Source organism: Paralichthys olivaceus, chromosome 3 (assembly GCF_024713975.1).
Source record: "Paralichthys olivaceus isolate ysfri-2021 chromosome 3, ASM2471397v2, whole genome shotgun sequence".
Lineage (NCBI taxonomy): Eukaryota > Metazoa > Chordata > Actinopteri > Pleuronectiformes > Paralichthyidae > Paralichthys > Paralichthys olivaceus.
The window spans coordinates 15,418,946-15,436,053 of NC_091095.1; the positions used below are offsets into that span (position 1 = coordinate 15,418,946).

A 17,108-nucleotide genomic window follows, 5' to 3' on the forward strand; every position below is an offset into this window, starting at 1 on the left:
TTTTTTAGTTTGGAAAAACTGACACTATGAGACTTTAGAAATAGAGAAATGAGACTTGAGATACTTCTGCAGCTTTAGTCTTGCACTTTCAAAATGTTCAGGTACCTGAGAAACACACACACACACACACACACACACACACACACACACACACACACACACACACACACACACACACACACACACACACACACACCATCTTCTCATCAGACCCTCTCTGCCTGGTTAATACATGTCTGTGCAAATGAGGCTGAGCCCTCACATACTGTAATATTTATGTGTCCCGCTCATGTCTGACATTATGTGTATCTCACTATAATAATACCCAGAGTCTTCACAGGTCAGTGTTCACTCTCTTTGTGGCTGCAGTTATGATCTCAACAGGGAGGAACATACCGTTCCCTGTAAATAATAATGATCAGCTGTCACTAAAACAAAGAAGCAAACTGGGTCATGTATTAATGTGTCATTGATCACATGACACCTCTGTTTACTCTGCTCCTGCAACCACACCATCCTGCTCCATGGACCCGCCGACCTGCCTCAAAGCCATTGGCTCGAGGACGATTTGTCACTTGGTCATTGGATGACACACTTGTCAATCACCAAAGTCATAGCAAGTTTGTATACTCTTAAGAACGACTTAGGTGATTGTTGTCACATCCAGAAAAGTAAAGTTATTCTTCTTTTTCTTTTGTTTTTCTCCAGCCGCCGCGCAGACACACATGACATTAAGCTCAGCTAACGCAACCCGCTAGCGTCACGGTAGTTCTCAAAATGTCTGCCAAGGAATCTGTGGCATGCTGAACATTACAGAGACAACTAAAAATACACGAAGGCCGTCTGCAGACGATTAAACTAACAGGTACGTCTTCTGTTGAGTGATATAAGCACTAGAGGAGCTGAGGGTTAAAGTTATAAAACTGTTATTGTTGTTTTCACTGTAAAACTGTTATTTAGCCGCAAGCTTCACTAATGTAACGTCAAACAAACCACAACATCAGGTTGAACTTTAACTACGTTGTTAACTTGTGTGTTTTAAACTTCCAGGTGCTGCTGTTCTATTGTCAGAGTGTAACCACTTCAGTAAAGTTACATTTAAATGTCCTCTATTCAAAAGGAAATGCTTTGTTTACTTCCACATAACAGGAGGTTAACAAGAACATCTTCACAGTGCTCAGTAATGTCAGATATAAACATCACCTCTTTGTTGTTTGGTTGGCTCTGTGTCAGAGAGGTGTGGACTCAACACCATGTGATCATTGCAGCTATTATTTCTGGTTTTGTATCATCATGGCTAAAGCAGCATCTCTCTCAACACTCTGAAAACATACTTTTGACTAGAACCTCCACCAATCTCCTTAAATCTGATCAACACACACCAAAATGTTCACATACTCATAAATGTCAGTCCCTTAAATGTGCCTGATTGTAGCCATTGTAACTGGCACACTATATATTCTATGAGATGGTTTGAAAGACGTCACTGTGTCTTAGATGAAACTTGTATCCTCATTTTTGTTGCAAAAGCTTTACTGGGCAAGTTAACACAACACTTAACTCTGTTAAAACTTTGTCCCAGTAGCTACAATACTTGAACGTCAGAGAAATTTTCCTGAAGTCTCGACTACCCGAACAGAGCTGGTAAATCTGTCTTCTGCTTTAATACACCACATGTTTGGAGTAAGCTGCATGACAGTTTAAACTTAGAAACTGTACCCTCGCCTTGCTTGTTTTACATCTTCACTCATCAGTTTTCACATAACGCTGTCATTACTGCTAACGTGTGCTTTTATTTTCCAGAGTTCATTTTTGCCACAGATTTACATATGTTTCTGTCTCTGTTCTGTGTTTTAGCCTGATCGCTGTGTTTCAGTATGTTTTTTTGTGTTGTCTGTCCCTGCTTGTATTTGCAAATACTTGTACTTGCAGAAGATATATTGTATCTTAATGGGATCCTCCTTGGCCCTGCTAACTTTCCAGTGATTATTTACATTATCCAATTTTTCAGTACACTGTGCATGTTTGCTCTTATTATGGGATATGTAATTGTTTACTTAGTTACCTGTGTGCCAACCTAACCACTTTATGAACCAGTCAGGCGCATCATCCCGACCCAAAGTTCAAGAAGCGGGATGTTTTGACTTTTTAGTTGTTGCTCCTACGTTGATCAAAGTGTCTCAACCTGTGGAGTAACATTATCACATTTACAGGTTATAAAGATCAAATTGCATATGTGACAGACCATTAGACTTTTCTCTGAACTGGACAACATGCTGAAGGAAAACTGATTAATCCTTAGCAGAATTGTATGTACAGGTTTGCTCATGCTGCCTGACAGAGTATGTTGGACTATTCATGTCAGTCTTTTGTTCCTGCCTGATTCTGATTCTCTGATTCAGCAGACTGGATGTGACCTTGTGACCCCTGGTTGCCAGGGAGAAATCAGCATGGCCATGGCCACAGGGGCTACCGCTGGGGAGAGCCAACTCCAGAGGATTATCCGAGATCTGCATGGTAGGCCAGCATTATGTGTGTATGCCTGTTCGTGTGTGTGAATAGATTGTCAGCAGTAGCAGGCAGTCGCTGGCTCACACAATGTGACTGAAAAGAAGAAAGAAGAGAGAGAGGTTTCCCGTGATGTCATGACCTCAATCTCGTTGTCAAGTCCAAGTTTTATTTTTATGCCTGGAACTACTTTCCCTCTGCTGGTCACCAAATCGTTTCGGTAAACATACATCTGACCACATGTGTGTGTAGTAAGGGTGTGGTGGAAGCCTTTGTCAGCATGCAACGAGACAGAGAGTGCGTGCGAAGGGTGCACCCATCACGGGTGTCCTTCCAGTTTTTACGATGGATACGAGGCAAGTTTTTAATGTACACTTGATAAGGGTGGTGTGGGAAAAATGTGAAAAAATGGTTGAAGCGTTAGACACCAGGAGAGGCCTAAGTGTTGTAACTGGAAATGTATTGAGGAAATACAGTTAGACAGTTTAGATTTTACTCTCAATTCTTTTGCTGGAAAACCTAATAACAGCACTAGTGTCAGTATGAGGCTATGTATATATTTGATATATTTGTCTATAAGACAGATATAACCGAGTTAATGTTGATGTTATTTGATAAATATTTATTCATCCTTGAATATGTATGTGTGGTTTTGAATTTCAGATGCTGTTGCAGAGCTTGCAAAGGAGTACAGGGAAAGTGGGGAGCCAATCACAGATGACAGTACCAACCTGCACAAATTCTCTTATAAGCTGGAGTACTTGCTACAGGTATGAATCCCAATTATTCACTATGAATAAAAGGTAATTTTAAAATAAGATACCACTAGTTAGACATATAAAACACATGCATGCTCACAATGTATTTTTTTCTTCACATCTTCTTTCCTGAAAATATGACCTGAGACAAAAATAATCCACATAATGGTTTATTTTACCTTTATGTTTCTTTCAGTTTGACCAGAAGGAGAAGAGCACTTTTCTTGGTACAAAGAAGGACTACTGGGAGTATTTCAGCGACTGTCTGGCAAAAATCAAAGGGGCAAATGATGGGATCCGCTTTGTCAAATCCATCACTGAAGTATGAAAACTTGTTGTTGTTTTTTATGGCAACATCACTAATATTTCACTGATTTTATACTGTTCATTGATGATATCAGATTAACCCTCAAAATAAGAAAGTGTGAAATCTATTTTCTTTGAAATAACACAAACATTTATGTTTTCTGTCTTATTTCTTATTATTGACACAACACAATATACACAGAAAGAATTCAGTTCAGTATTTTAGAGCCAGAACATAGTCAAGAAATCAATTTAAGTCTTTGCACTAATGTGCTGCTTCCTTTTAATTTTGATCTAAAAGCAATGTGCTGTAATTGTAGTATATTTGTTGTCATTTCTTCCATGTAATCTTACTTATATATAGTCTGTTTGCATTAGAATGGGCTTCAATTGAATATATGTAGCATCACTTTATAAACAGTGACACTAGAGTTATGATCAAATATATTGTTTGTTGAGCAGTAAATAATAAAAAAGAGTTTGAGGTAAAAACTGTTTAAAACCACTGTAAAATAAAAAAAATTCTACTTCGACAGCTGAAGACATCTCTGGGGAAGGGACGAGCTTTCATTCGCTACTCCCTTGTACATCAGCGACTGGCGGACACGCTGCAGCAGTGCCTGATGAACCAGAGAGTCACCAGGTAAAACAGACAGTTATTAATGAAGTCCCCTGGCCATATGATTTTTAATTTATATACATTTCATTGTATAGACATTGCTTTATAAATTACAAGGTTTGTAAAAAAAAAAATGGATAGAGGCCATGCAACATTTAATTTCCCCTTTCTGTGACATGTGCCTGCTCAGGTTTTAGAGGATATAGTGGTCAGTTAGGGGCTGAATTTGACAATAATTCAAGATAGGAATTTGACTCCTTTCTAGGCCACCCCTTTCACACAAAGCAACAGACCTCTATCTTTGAAGGCTAACCCTATTAGTTGATGTAATGGTTACCAGACTAGCAAAGAAGTAGGCCGTGCAGTAATTCACTGCCCTCTGCCTTCTTTTCAATGCCTTCATCTTTGTCCGTTGCCATAAGAATCCCCTCTGTTGCCACAACCAAAACAGTGAAAATATGATATTTCCATGGCTTTTACTATGAAAGTCTACATCAGACTGCCCGATGTATTCTGGGTGTCATATTGAGGTGGTGAACTGTCATTGTGAATTCTCTCCCTCTCTGCTCCACCTTTCCTTTTCTTCTTAACACAACTTTTCATTTCACCGACCTTGTTATAATCCTATCAGAACTGGGTGCATGGCTGATACAATGATTTTAGATAGCTGTAATAACATTTGGCTACTATGTGCTATGTATTTGAAAGATCCGTCCACTCATTCCTGTTTTTTATATTATTGCTGATCAAGTTTTCAGTTCAAGGCCAAAGGTCAGTTTTCCCATTAGTGATATGGATAAAAATTAGAAACAAACTTCCTTATTCAGCCGACTAGTTATAGTCATTATGCTGTATATGATTTTACCTCTACTCTTCTCCTGTAGTGACTGGTACTATGCAAGAAGCCCCTTCCTGAAGCCTCATCTTAGTGTTGACATCATCAATCACCTGTATGAACTCAATGAGGTACAGTTTGATGTGGCCTCCAGAGGACATGATCTTGATTCCTCCTGGCCCACTTTTGCAAGGTAAGAACACAAAAATCAAATAAAACAACATTTAGAGCAAATAAAAAAAGATGACAATGATCCATCAGATAACTAAACAAGCATTATGAAATGATTGTAGTAAATCTTTTTCATACAATGCAACCTTTTCTTTGCATCTGCTTAAGAGTTAAGTTATGATGTGTGACGTTTGCCAGTGTTTGCAGTAATATCTTTCTTTTCTGATAAAAGGAGGACACTGGGAAGTGGAAACTCACCGGGCCACATGTGGAAGCCACCAAGTCGCAGTTCCAGCATTAACAGTCTGGCCAGCACCTACTCCCAGGTAACTGATCCATGTCTCTAAAATCATATTATCATTTTGTTAACATTTTAAAATGACTACAGAACGTTCATCACTTCTTCTCCTCTCCTCCTGTTTCTCTTACAACCATCCAGCAAGCACCTGAGTTTCCCTCCAGCCCCGACTATGGTCAGAGTCTGCTAAATGACCTGAATGATTCCCTGCCTACGTGCACTGAAGATGTCAGCACAGTTGAAGACCTTCGTCTTGAACTTGACCAGTCTGAGCTGAAGCAGCGAGAACTCCTCGATAAGGTGCAGCAGCTTGGAGAGGAGGGAGCTGAGCTCAGGGGTGTAGTTGTGGAGCTCCAGAGGCAACTGGATGTATCGCTTTCTGCCCAAGAGGAGCAACAGGGCTTGCAGGGAGAGCTCATGGCTCTGCGAGGGAGAGAGGAGGCCCTTTCCAGAGAGGTGGAAACACTTAGGACTAGGGACAAAACCACAGAGGCTGAACAACGCCTGCTTCATGAAAAATTAGCTGCTGCTGAAGGGAAGAATATAGAGTTCATGGCCAAGTTGGACGGGGTTCTTAATGAGAAGGGCCAGCAGGCAGCCAGCTACTTTGACTCAGCACAAAAGATACATGAGTTGCTGGACAGATTGAAAGAGGCAGAGAAAGGAAAGATGGAAGCTGCTGCAGAGGTAGAGGAGAAAAAGAGGCTGGCAGAAAGACTTGAGGAAGAGCTGAGATTCAAGGAGGCAGCTGCAAAGGATGGTGAGATAAAACTTGGAGCATTAATTGCATCTGCATCTGAGGAGAAGGCCACATTTATGGCGAAAGTTGAACAACAGTGTAGTGCAGTTGACAAGCTACAGGGGGCATTGACATTAAGAGAGAAGGAGGCAAGCAACCTAAATAGGCAGCTGCAAGATCTGCAAAGATCTTTAGAGGAGAGAGAGAAAGAGGTGGAGGTTGTAAAGAGGATGGCGCAAGAATATAAAGATGAAATGCACAAGAATGTCGGCGACTTAAAAAAAAAGCTAGAAACAGAAGTCACTGCTCTTAAAGAGCAGGTTGAAAAGAAGGAAGCAGAGCTGACTTCAACCTGTGAGACACTGCAACAGCTTGAAGCCAAGAACCAAAAGCTGAACACAGAAAGGGAGAAACTGACATGCAGCCTTGCTGAGCTGGAGGGAAGCATCAAAGAACAGACCGCAAAGATAGAAGATTATAAGACACAATGTACCAATTTAATGGAGCTGAATGAGAAGCTGCTGACCAGGGTGAAGAGAAATGAGGAGTTGAAGAAGGAGATGGCAGACAACAGAGCAGTGCTTGAAGCAGAGTTAGCAGCTCTAAGGGCCTCTGAGAAACAGCTTCGCGGACAGCTGGACGATACCAAGATGACAGTGGATGAAAAAGAGAAGATGTTGCGTGAGGAGAACCGCAAGTTGGATGAGAGTCTGCAGCGAACCACCATGGCCGCAAAGCTCTCAGAGACCACGTCAAAGCGGCTTGAGCAGGAGAACCAGAGTCTGAGAGAAGAGCAGGACACTGTGAAAGCAGCTCTTGGTCGCATGCAAGCAGACCTGAAGAGTGTTCATGGGCAGATCGGAGAGTTGGAGAAGAATTTAGGCGCTTCACGTAAGAATGAAGCCAGTCTTCAAGAAGAAGTTCAAAACAAAGAGAACCTGCTAGTAAGTAAAGAGAGGAACCTTGTTGAGCTCCAGTCCAGGTTAACAGCTCTGGAGGCCAGGGAGAAGGAGCTTGAGATGGCCAAAGCTGATGCAGAAGCAACCTGTGCTAGACAGACTGAAATGATCGAGAGGGTGACGTGTGAGAAGCAGGCGATGGAGAAATCTCAACTGGAGAGGAGCGCTGTTCAAGTTAAGGAGAACCAGGAGGTGACAGGCAAGCTGACTGTGTTTGAGGGCCAGTTGGAGGTGACCATGAAAGAAGTTTCCAGGCTCCAGGCAGAGATCCTGGACCTCAGGGTGCAGGTACAGAGGTCTGAGGAGGAAAAGCTTAAATCCCAAGCACTGCTGGAGGTGACAGAAGCCCAAAGAGATGAACTCAGGACTCTGACCGAGCAGCTTAAAACTCAGACAGAAGCACTGAACCAGAAGCATGTAACAGAGCTGATGGAGTGCAAAAAGAAAGAAGAGACTCTGATCGAACAACGCGATAGAGAAGTAGCTGCCAACGCTGAACTGGCGATCTCTGCAGCTGCAGTCCGAGAAGAACTGTCCACCCTCAAGGCACGAAACGAGAGGCTGGTCGTAGAGAACAGTGAGACACGTGAGGGTCTGCACAGGGCAAACACGGAGATGGCAGAGCTGGGGATGACCATCTGCAAGCTGAGTGCTGAGAAAGAAGAGGCCAGAAAGCACTGCACAGGTGACGCTGCCATGATTGTAGAGCTGGAGAAAAAGGTGGAGCTGCTAGAAGATTGCATGACGGAACTGCGACTGGAGAATAACAGAGTAAGGGAGGAGCTGTCGCAGAAGGAGGTGCTTCCAGGGACTATCATTGAGCTCCAGGAGCAGCTTGAAAAGGCCAAGAACCAAGTACAGAGTGTCAGGGACTCAAGCAGAGAGGAAACTGATGCCGTAAAGTTCCAGATGAGCTCAGAGAGCATGAATCATCAGAGCCAGATGAAGGTGAGTCAGTCAGAACCTGTCAACATCATTTTCCTTTTCATGGCTAACAATGAAATATCAGAACAACTACTGGATGGATTGACATTAAGTATTGTACCAACATCTATTGTTTCCTTTTTTTCCATTCTCTTATGTTTCTGTCACTTTTCAGAGTATGAATGAAAAGCTGGACAAGGTGAAAACTCAGCTGCAGGAGGAGCTGAAGAACGTGTGCAGCTTGCAAGCCAAAGTATCTGAATTAGAGGTGAGAGTCTTTCAAGCATTAGTTATTAAGATCCATTAATTGTTTAGTTGGGGAAACAATTTTTTGGAAAAACACCTCACAATGTTAAAGAAAGTAAAAAAAAAAAAAAAAAGGATCCACACAAAAAAATAGTTCTCTGACCCACACTGCATCCTTCCACCAAATTTTGTCTATCGGTTGTGTGAAAACGTAACATCCTTAACGAGGTAAAAACATTTGTTCTGACCCATATTTTTACTTATGTGTCCTACTTAACTTGAATAAAGACTGAGAACAAGCAGTTCCTGGTACTGACTGGTGAGAAAGATGCTCACATCACAAAGACAGAAGCAACCATTCGTCAGAGTGAAAGCGAGATTCAGCAACTGAGAGACGCAGTGAGCAAGTGTGTTCCCGACCATTGATACCTCTGCATTTTATCATAAAATTTGAAATAACAGAGGTGCTGACTAATTGCTTTCACTCTCTTCAGAGCTGAAGATGCACACTTTTCTGCTCAGAAGGTTTGCGAGGAACTGAAGGAAAAACTCAACGCAATGCACTCCGACCAGCAAAGCCAAAACCTGAAGATGACTGCAGAGATTGACGACCTCAACAGAACCAAGGCTAACCTTGAAGAGCGGCTCATCGAGCTTATCCGGTATGACCCATGTCTGTTACTGCTGCCAGCCATGTTGAGGCTGTCAGCGCAACAGGCGGAGAGATTCTTAATGAAGACTGGGGTCAAAGTTCATTTTTTCTGCCTGCTCTTTGATAATCCCATTGAAGGGGGGGTGGGTAGCGGTTTGTTTTCGGATTGGTTCTTTCATTCAGAGCAGTTCTCTGATGTTGCTATACTTACCTTTGGTAACATGGGACAATTAGATCTGAGGAACAGGATGTGGGGGGAAAGGGCTTCTTTGAATGCTGAGATAGTTCACGGAGAACAGATCTGACGGAAAGACTTTCACAGAGAACAGAGCAGGGAAGGTAAAGCTCCAACATGCATAGCAAAGAGACACCACTGTTGAGAATGGGCTTTTTATCCATTATTCTTCACTGAACTTAGCAGGCACTGATTCCTCCGTGGATCACAAAGCTTTCCTACTCTGTCAGGGATGAAATACACACATTGATTCAGTCAAATCCCATGGGGGGTTCCCACATCGATTCAGTCTTTTGTACTCTTGCATTATATGTGCCTTCATTATTTTTCTCAGTTGTATCATTTGTGGTCTATAGCTTGCTCCGAACAGGTGTCGTGAATATAAATTATACTAGCACAGTACAAGTACATGACATGATGGTTCCTAATGGGAAATGTACAATACAAACACAGATACCAGTTTATTTACAATAAAGATTCCATCTGCCATCATGAGCATGAAATATTTTAACATCCAACAGAACATGAGTATTTAGAGAGATTAAGTTGAAATAATGATGTGAAAGGAAAACAATTGAAATTTGTCTTGCACTACCTAAGGGACAAAGATGCTCTGTGGCAGAAGTCGGACGCTCTGGAGTTTGAGCAGAAACTGCGAGCAGAGGAGCGCTGGTGGTTGGATAAAGAGGCGACTCACTGCCTCGGCTGCAAGGGCCAGTTCACCTGGTGGCTGCGCAGACATCACTGCAGGTGGGCTCTCAGTTCTTACCTATTTTTGATCATCATCACTGAGGCACTTGTGCACATGCATGTCAGCAGAATCTGTGTTTAGTCATAAAATGAAATGTCTGTTATGGACATTATATTTCCCAGGCTCTGCGGTCGCATCTTCTGTTACTACTGCAGCAACAACTTTGCAATGACCAAGCACAGCGGTAGGAAGGAGCGCTGCTGCAGGGAGTGTTACACCCAACACAGTGCGGTGGTGGAGAGATTCACTGAGGCAGAGCTGAGTCCTTCAGATATCCAGCCTCCTCCACCTGGAGCTGGACCCCAACCGTCTCCTGAACCAGCTCCGTACAAACCCACCCCCAGGGTAACAGGTGAGATGCACACTGGGGATACACAACTACTACACACTAATTTGACACTGCACACCTGGGTCAAAAGCTTATCACTGTAGTTCTCAAGGCACCACTTTCTTTTTCCATTGTGTTAACTGGAAAACAGAAGTGAAAAACAGACTTCCTCATACTCAGGAGCAAAGAGAGAAAGTTTGGCTAAAGAATATTGTTTACTCGAAAAAAAAGGGAAGGTGACCTTTCCCTCTTGAGAACAAACATTTCTCATACTTTTTTTTGGTGCTGCATAATGTTAAATTTATATTATTAGTGACTCTAATTTCAAAAAAGATTTGTATACCTGCATTAAAGGTACAGTGTGTAGAATTTAGTGATATCTAGTTTTGAAATTGCATGTTGCAGCTGAGCACCCCTCACCTCACCCTCTCCATCCAAACATGAAAAAGAACCTGTGGTAGCCTTTCATTTTCATAAAAACTCAAAAGGTGTTTAGTTTGTCCAGGCTGGAGTAATGTAAAAAACATGGTGGCCTCCGTAGAGAGGGTCCTTTCGATGTAAATATAAAGTATTTGAATATAAAGGGCCTTTTTTTCATACATTAGATGAAACGAACTATTGAAAACATCATGAGGATTATTCTACATAAAATTTCTGCCAATAGTTCCCTTTCACCTAAGTCTTACACACTGGACCTTTAAGTAACATGAGATGGTGGTTGTTTACTGTTCTGTATTTTCAGTTATTTATTTTGTTAAATCCATCGATTCCTCCCAGTTTCTGATCCCAGCAACAGATCTGACGATGGAGCTTATGACATCATCACCGAAGAAGAAGTGAATGGCGTCTACGACAGCGACACCACCTCCCAGACCACAGCAGGCTCTCTGGATGGAGAACAAGACCGACGTCCTCCGGGATCACTGGATATGTGAGTGTAACATGAACGTGGGGAGAAGAGCAGAGGGATGAAGATGAGACCTTTTCATTTTCCGCGTCTGTTTTCGACTCAAAACTCTGGTCATACTCCTTGGCTTAAGCTCAACCAGAAAGGTCAAATAGTATAATTTAGACTGTGTATAAAGATGGATGACACTTCTTCACGTCACTATCCAGGAATTAAGCCGTAATATCCCAGATAAAATGCTGCTGTTATTAGCAGAAGACATAATTAGGAGTAGTAATTGTGGCGTGGAGGTGGTGAGGTCCCATTGATACATAGAGTTGACAAATTGCGAGTCAGTCTCAGCTGTCAATCATGACATTTCACCCCATTTTTATTGGATCAAAAAATAATTAAAACAAAACGTAATGGAAAAATAGCACTTTGACATAAAGGCGAGGTTTATGACATAAACTGCAGCCAGCCACTAGGGGGTGATAGAGACACTTTGGCTTCACTCATGGAGAATTCAGAATGAATTCAGAACCATCAGTAATGTAATTGCAAAGTTATTTTGTAGTGTCAATTATTTTCCAGGACTTCAGTTAGTCAAAAAAACACTGATTTGCCAGAATATTGAAACCAGTTATTTTATTGCTTATGTTCATGTACTTGATTCACGAAAACCAGGTTAATAGTATATATAGCAAATATATTGAATGTTCAATAAGTCATAACAGGGATGAAGATGAGGTACAACTGAATGAGCTTGTGCTGAAAATCAAAATAACCATCGGTATGTTAAGCCTAATGTAGAGTGTGTTAAATTAAATAGGGTAAATTAATGATGTGTGCCTAAAATTAATTAACCAATAAAAATGCATTGTCATGACTGTAGTGTAGGAACAAAACCTCATGTACTGTTTCTATGTTGTTTAACCAGAACACTCTTTTGTTTCCTGCAGTGATTTCTGAAGGTAGAACAAAATTATGTTTATTCCGTGTCATTAAAATAAGATGCGTGTTGTCTTTGACTTTACAGAGGAACAGGAGATTTGACACCTGATGACCCTGAAGAGCACGTCCCCACGGTTCAGGATTCAGAGATCAACCTCCTCAGATCGGGAGAAGTGACGTGAGTCCTCATTATGACTCCATTAACAACTGACATTAAAATGCATCTCATATTCAGATTGAATCTAGTTATGTTTTTAACAACATTTGCCTCCAGTGTTCACACAAAGTCGCAGTTGAGGTCTAATTTCTTTCTCTAGCTCAAGTCGCATTTTTCTCTTATTTGTGCAGGTCTACAAAAACAACAGACAACATAAAAAAAATAGAGGAAGGATAATAGAAGGTTGCAGCCACCTGTGAAGCCTTGTTTTTGTGTGTGTTTGCTTTTTGTCAGTCTCGTCTTCACTTCATGTAGGTGTTAAGGTGTTTACATAACATTCACAGTTGAGCACTGAGGAGAGGACTGCATTATGTTTTTATTGGCTAATGGCTTTTAGCTGCAGAGCTGCTACCTCGATGTTTTGGTAGAGCCACCTGTGATAATGTTGTACTTAATCATAGTAGCCTGTGTAGTTGTATCATAGTAAAAAGACTGTATTAAAGTAGTGCTTTTGTAGTTGTATTCAACAATCGAACCACTGTCCCTCTGTGAGTGGACAGCTGATCCACAACTGCACCATCAATATATTTACAAATTGGGTTTAATGTGGTTACAGACCTCCTCAGAGGTTGTTTGGCCAATCAGATTACGATCCATAATCGATGTGTATTTGTTTCGTGCACCTGTACTGTCAAATGGTGGAGCTCTGTCTCAGTCTAATCTCACAAAATAAATAAATTGAGTATCAGATATACTCTATTTCATACATCATTTCATATGGGTTGAATTTGTGCATCTGAACATTGATGTGTTGTTCTTTCAGTATGGCCGTTCCCCTCAGCATTGATGCTATTTCTCAGTTTGGTGACGGCTCTCGGGAACTCTTCATCAAGTCCAGCTGTTACAGTGTGATAACCGTAGCTGTGGACGACTGCGGACCGACCATCAGCTGGATGTTTTCCTCTGAGCCCAAAAGCATCTCCTTCAGTGTGGTTTACCGGGAATCTACTGACACGCAGGTGGAACAGTCGAAGGTAGATGAGCTCACTGTGTTGGTTTGTATGTTTATGCACAAACAACAATGTGCTGGGAGATCCGAACCACTGGAAGCCATTGAAGTATACAGTATGGAGGCCCAATCAGTGGGAAGATGCCTTTTATCTCCCCGCCACTCCTTACCTCAGAGACGATGACATTATTATCAGACTCAAAAGACTCTGGACACCCCCTCACTGAGTACTGAGGAAACACACATGTAGCACTTCCACATCCAACACAGTCACAAGTTGTGACCTTTCAAAACATAGCTGATTTTTTTCATCAAGATCCATGAATTATTATTACAGAAACCTTGAAGAATGCCATATCTCGCTATGTTAAAGTAAGTGGAAAATATTCCAGGATCTGCCCCCTGATCCGTCCAGTCATTTTTGCATAATCCTGCGAAATAACAAACAAATGCAGATGAAAACATAACCTCTTTTCTAGGGGTAAATATTGTTATAATGATTTTATATTTTTTATTGTCCGATATAAACAGTTTTGTAAGTTAACATAAATGTTATCAAAAGCAAATGAGTGTTTTATAGATAAGCTCCAACAACTTCAGGGAGAATTTCTTCACTTTCACTTCAGACTGATTTCTCTGTTCTGCTCTCAGGTCCTGATTGCCCTGACTCGCTGCAATTCTCATAAAGAGACAATTCAGGGGCAACTGAAAGTCCGACACCCCGGCCTCTACTCACTCATCTTTGACAACTCCTTCTCACGGTATGAAACACCTGACATCCAGCCTACCTCCTGAAATGATTCTAAACTTGGTCATTATATAGTCTATATATATGTGTATGTTTGTCTGGGTGTCCACATTTAGCCTTTCAAACCTTTGACCCTCAGCGTCTTAGTAAATGGGATTGCACTAATGCCCTCCTTTGATCAGAAACCCTTCTTCCAACAGGTTCATCTCGAAGAAAGTCTTTTACCATCTGACCATGGAGAAACCGGTAATCTATGACGGAAGCGACTTTCCCTGATGCTGGATGACGCATGCTGCCACAGAGGGGTCATTATGATGTCACCGTGGCATTGAGTGAAGAGATGGTGATTCAATAACTGTTTGTCATTCATTTGACTTTTACCCAAAACCTGCTTTTACCCAAGTATTATCAGCATCTTTCAACGTTTCTATTTAATTTAACTCTGTGGTGTGGATGTATTGAGGTGTGCTCGTGTTTTAACTGTATGTTAAGTGAAGTGTAGTCAACAACATGAAAGAGAAACAGAAAGACAAGTGTCTGTGCAAGTTTTATCATCAAGTTGTTTAATATACACCAAGTAATGTACAAAACTTAAGTTCAGCCAAGTTTAAATTAAGTTGCTCAATTAGAGAAACTGTCATTTTGTTTTATTTTCTGTAATGTTTCTCTGTCTTAGTAATGATTTGGCTTCTCTTTTCCCAAATAAGCTGTTACATAAGGGAAGGCAGATCGCTGAAAGTAACACAGACAATGGGAAATCTGATATAAAACTTGTCTATGAAGACCCAGGAGTGTCTCTAATGGCCAGTTTAAAATGTGTTTGACAATGTTTTAAATCAAATGGCCAAAGGAAGAAAAAGAAAAATAAGTGCAGAGATCTGGTTTGCTCGCTGGTTTTTAATTAATTTAATTGTCTGAAAATATTTGCACTGTGCCAGTGAAGGAAGGAAACAAAGCAACTGGCTAATAATAACTGGCCTGAAAAAAAAGCACAGTATCTGCTTGAAAACAAAGCATTATGCACTTTGTGCAAATCTCAGGAGGGAGACACAACGTTGTCCTTATAGCATTTCCTCATTTTATATTTTTAGAAAGCTAAAAAAGGCAATTGAAGAAAATCTTGACAGATATTAAGAATGTTTTGATATCTGACCTGAACACCAACTCTCTTACCTAGTGAAGTAGAGTGCCTGTGCTTACTGGGGACAGACTGACTGTGTGTCATTACAATGACACACTCTTTAAATATATAAACTCACTAATGAGCTACTGTTTTTATAAAGTGCCTTTTAACTTTAATCACCAGAACTTAGTTTTTCTTTCATAGCTAGATATTTGACTCTCTATCCTCACAGAACATGATTTATTCTTAAAAACCTAATTCTTCTCACTTTAAAATCACAATATAACATGCCTAACATCATATATTTCAGTTGTATTGTTTTCATTATAATCTCTGGAATCGTTTGGTCTCATGTCTCTGTAACCCTCTGGCTTCTCTTGTACTCTCAGTGATGAAATGTGTTGAAATATTTTCTGCAGTTTATTGTTTTTTTTTAAAACACAAATCAAAAAAATAAGCCTGATCACGTTTGGACACAACATAACATTCATTGAAGCGCTCGATGCTGCTTTTACAGAGATCTTCTTGTTGTCCAACAGTCAGATCTCTGATATTTCTTTTTGATATTTTGTAAATTGGTGCAATTTCTATGCAAAGCCTCATATTTTCTCTGCAGTGCTCCAATTTGTGATAATTACTTTATACTTTGTTACGAACAATATGAAATCTGTTAAGTTTACATTATCACACAGTGACAGATGTTTGTACTTGCTCTAACTTCTAGTGGAATAAATCTGTGCATTATCACTCGAGCGCTCGGTGTAGCTGGTTCTGGACGAGTCAAACACCCTGCAAACATGAATTAAATGTGAGGGTGATGACGCCTCTGATCTCCATTAACCTGTGTCTGATTAAGAGTTCGACAATGTCTCTGCCACCACACTCAGAAATCTTACACCAACATAGATGTGGAAGAAAACCGATGTTTATGGGTCATGTAGACTTGATACTTGAATGACATGGGAACAAATTCACGTCCTGCTGATTTGACCCTTGCTGTTGATACAGTCTGAAGACGTTACCTCTTTTTTGCTCTTTGGTGATATAGTCATTGCTAATGAATGTTTGTTTCTTTATCAATTCTCAATTACATCACTTTACCCATGCTAATCGACTAAGTTATGGTGTTATCCTACTGTAACTCCCAAACGTATTCCAACATTCTCCTTCGGTGATGTGACTGTGGTGAAGAAGTGCCTGAGGTTCATCTTGTGATGTGGAGACCTGAAACAAGATTGTACATTTTAAATGCCAGACATGTCGGCATCCTGCAGCAGGCAACAGAGCTGACTTTAGTTTTCTGGAAAAGCTGTCATCTGAGCTGAGCTCTGAAAATAAGTTAGATTCAGTCATAACACAACTCTCAGCTTTAACAGTTGGGTTTGCAGGTAAAACTAGCGTGACATTGTCTTTAATATATTTTGTTTACGAAAATGTAAATATGAAAAAGTTCACAAGTATTGCTGTAAGTCCAGTTAAAAAGGTTCCCATAATAAATACACACCACTTATTTAAGAAGTCTTTGGAGCATAATATAGTGAATTGTTACTGTTATGGCCCAATATGCATTTAGGATTTAAATGTTCATATATATGGTGGATTTACCTATAATATATTTTTTAATACTGTCTGGATCCTTGTGTTTCAGTGGTGTACAGTTAAATATAATATATATATAATAACACTTGGTCCTACAGCTTCTATGTACAGCTTCAATATAAACTATGACATGGCCCTTAAAACACACACACACACTATTATTACAGTTTGAATATTTGAGAAAATGTGATGCTTTTCAAATACGTTGCTATTGTATGTTTTTATTTGAATTTAAAAAAACACATGACAACAAAGGATGCTCATTTTGGAACTTTACATCAAAGCAGTGCTTTTTACATCAAA

At 40.5% G+C, this 17,108-nt stretch overlaps 1 protein-coding gene and 1 long non-coding RNA gene across 9 annotated transcripts; one reads left to right on the top strand and one right to left on the bottom strand.

The window, feature by feature from the left end:
• Window positions 1-584: 584 nt before the first annotated feature.
• On the top strand, window positions 585-15,958 carry fyco1a (FYVE and coiled-coil domain autophagy adaptor 1a). Of its 5 annotated transcripts, none has more exons than XM_069522157.1 (19): window positions 607-865; window positions 1,583-1,644; window positions 2,406-2,517; window positions 3,172-3,278; window positions 3,463-3,588; window positions 4,109-4,215; window positions 5,076-5,219; window positions 5,430-5,523; window positions 5,637-8,141; window positions 8,293-8,385; window positions 8,652-8,770; window positions 8,858-9,025; window positions 9,851-10,000; window positions 10,124-10,353; window positions 11,107-11,260; window positions 12,255-12,347; window positions 13,150-13,360; window positions 13,987-14,096; window positions 14,284-15,958. In XM_069522157.1, exons 3-19 carry the CDS (start codon window positions 2,451-2,453, stop codon window positions 14,357-14,359), a joined length of 4,554 nt encoding a protein of 1,517 aa, XP_069378258.1. In that variant the 5' UTR covers window positions 607-865; window positions 1,583-1,644; window positions 2,406-2,450; the 3' UTR covers window positions 14,360-15,958. The 5 variants fall into 5 exon arrangements, with proteins under 5 accessions (XP_019936797.2, XP_069378258.1, XP_069378259.1 ...); XM_069522158.1 differs by having other exon boundaries at window positions 1,586-1,644; window positions 2,403-2,517; XM_069522156.1 differs by having other exon boundaries at window positions 1,586-1,644.
• LOC138407207 (uncharacterized) lies at window positions 15,608-17,006 on the bottom strand. Of its 4 annotated transcripts, none has more exons than XR_011240619.1 (2): window positions 16,812-17,006; window positions 15,608-16,430 (listed from the first exon to the last, which is right to left on the bottom strand). It is a non-coding gene; the product is annotated as an uncharacterized lncRNA (long non-coding RNA). The 4 variants fall into 4 exon arrangements; XR_011240620.1 differs by having other exon boundaries at window positions 15,608-16,534; XR_011240622.1 differs by having other exon boundaries at window positions 16,711-17,006.
• Between the last annotated feature and the right edge of the window lie 102 nt (window positions 17,007-17,108).

Excerpts from the sequence above, each read along its gene's own strand:
- fyco1a (XM_020081238.2), top strand. The coding sequence starts at position 2,451 with ATGGCCATGGCCACAGGGGCTACCGCTGGGGAGAGCCAACTCCAGAGG. Across the intron at positions 8,386-8,651 it reads CCAAAGTATCTGAATTAGAG|ACTGAGAACAAGCAGTTCCT; the intron begins GTGAGAGTCTTT and ends ACTTGAATAAAG. Across the intron at positions 9,026-9,850 it reads CGGCTCATCGAGCTTATCCG|GGACAAAGATGCTCTGTGGC; the intron begins GTATGACCCATG and ends GCACTACCTAAG.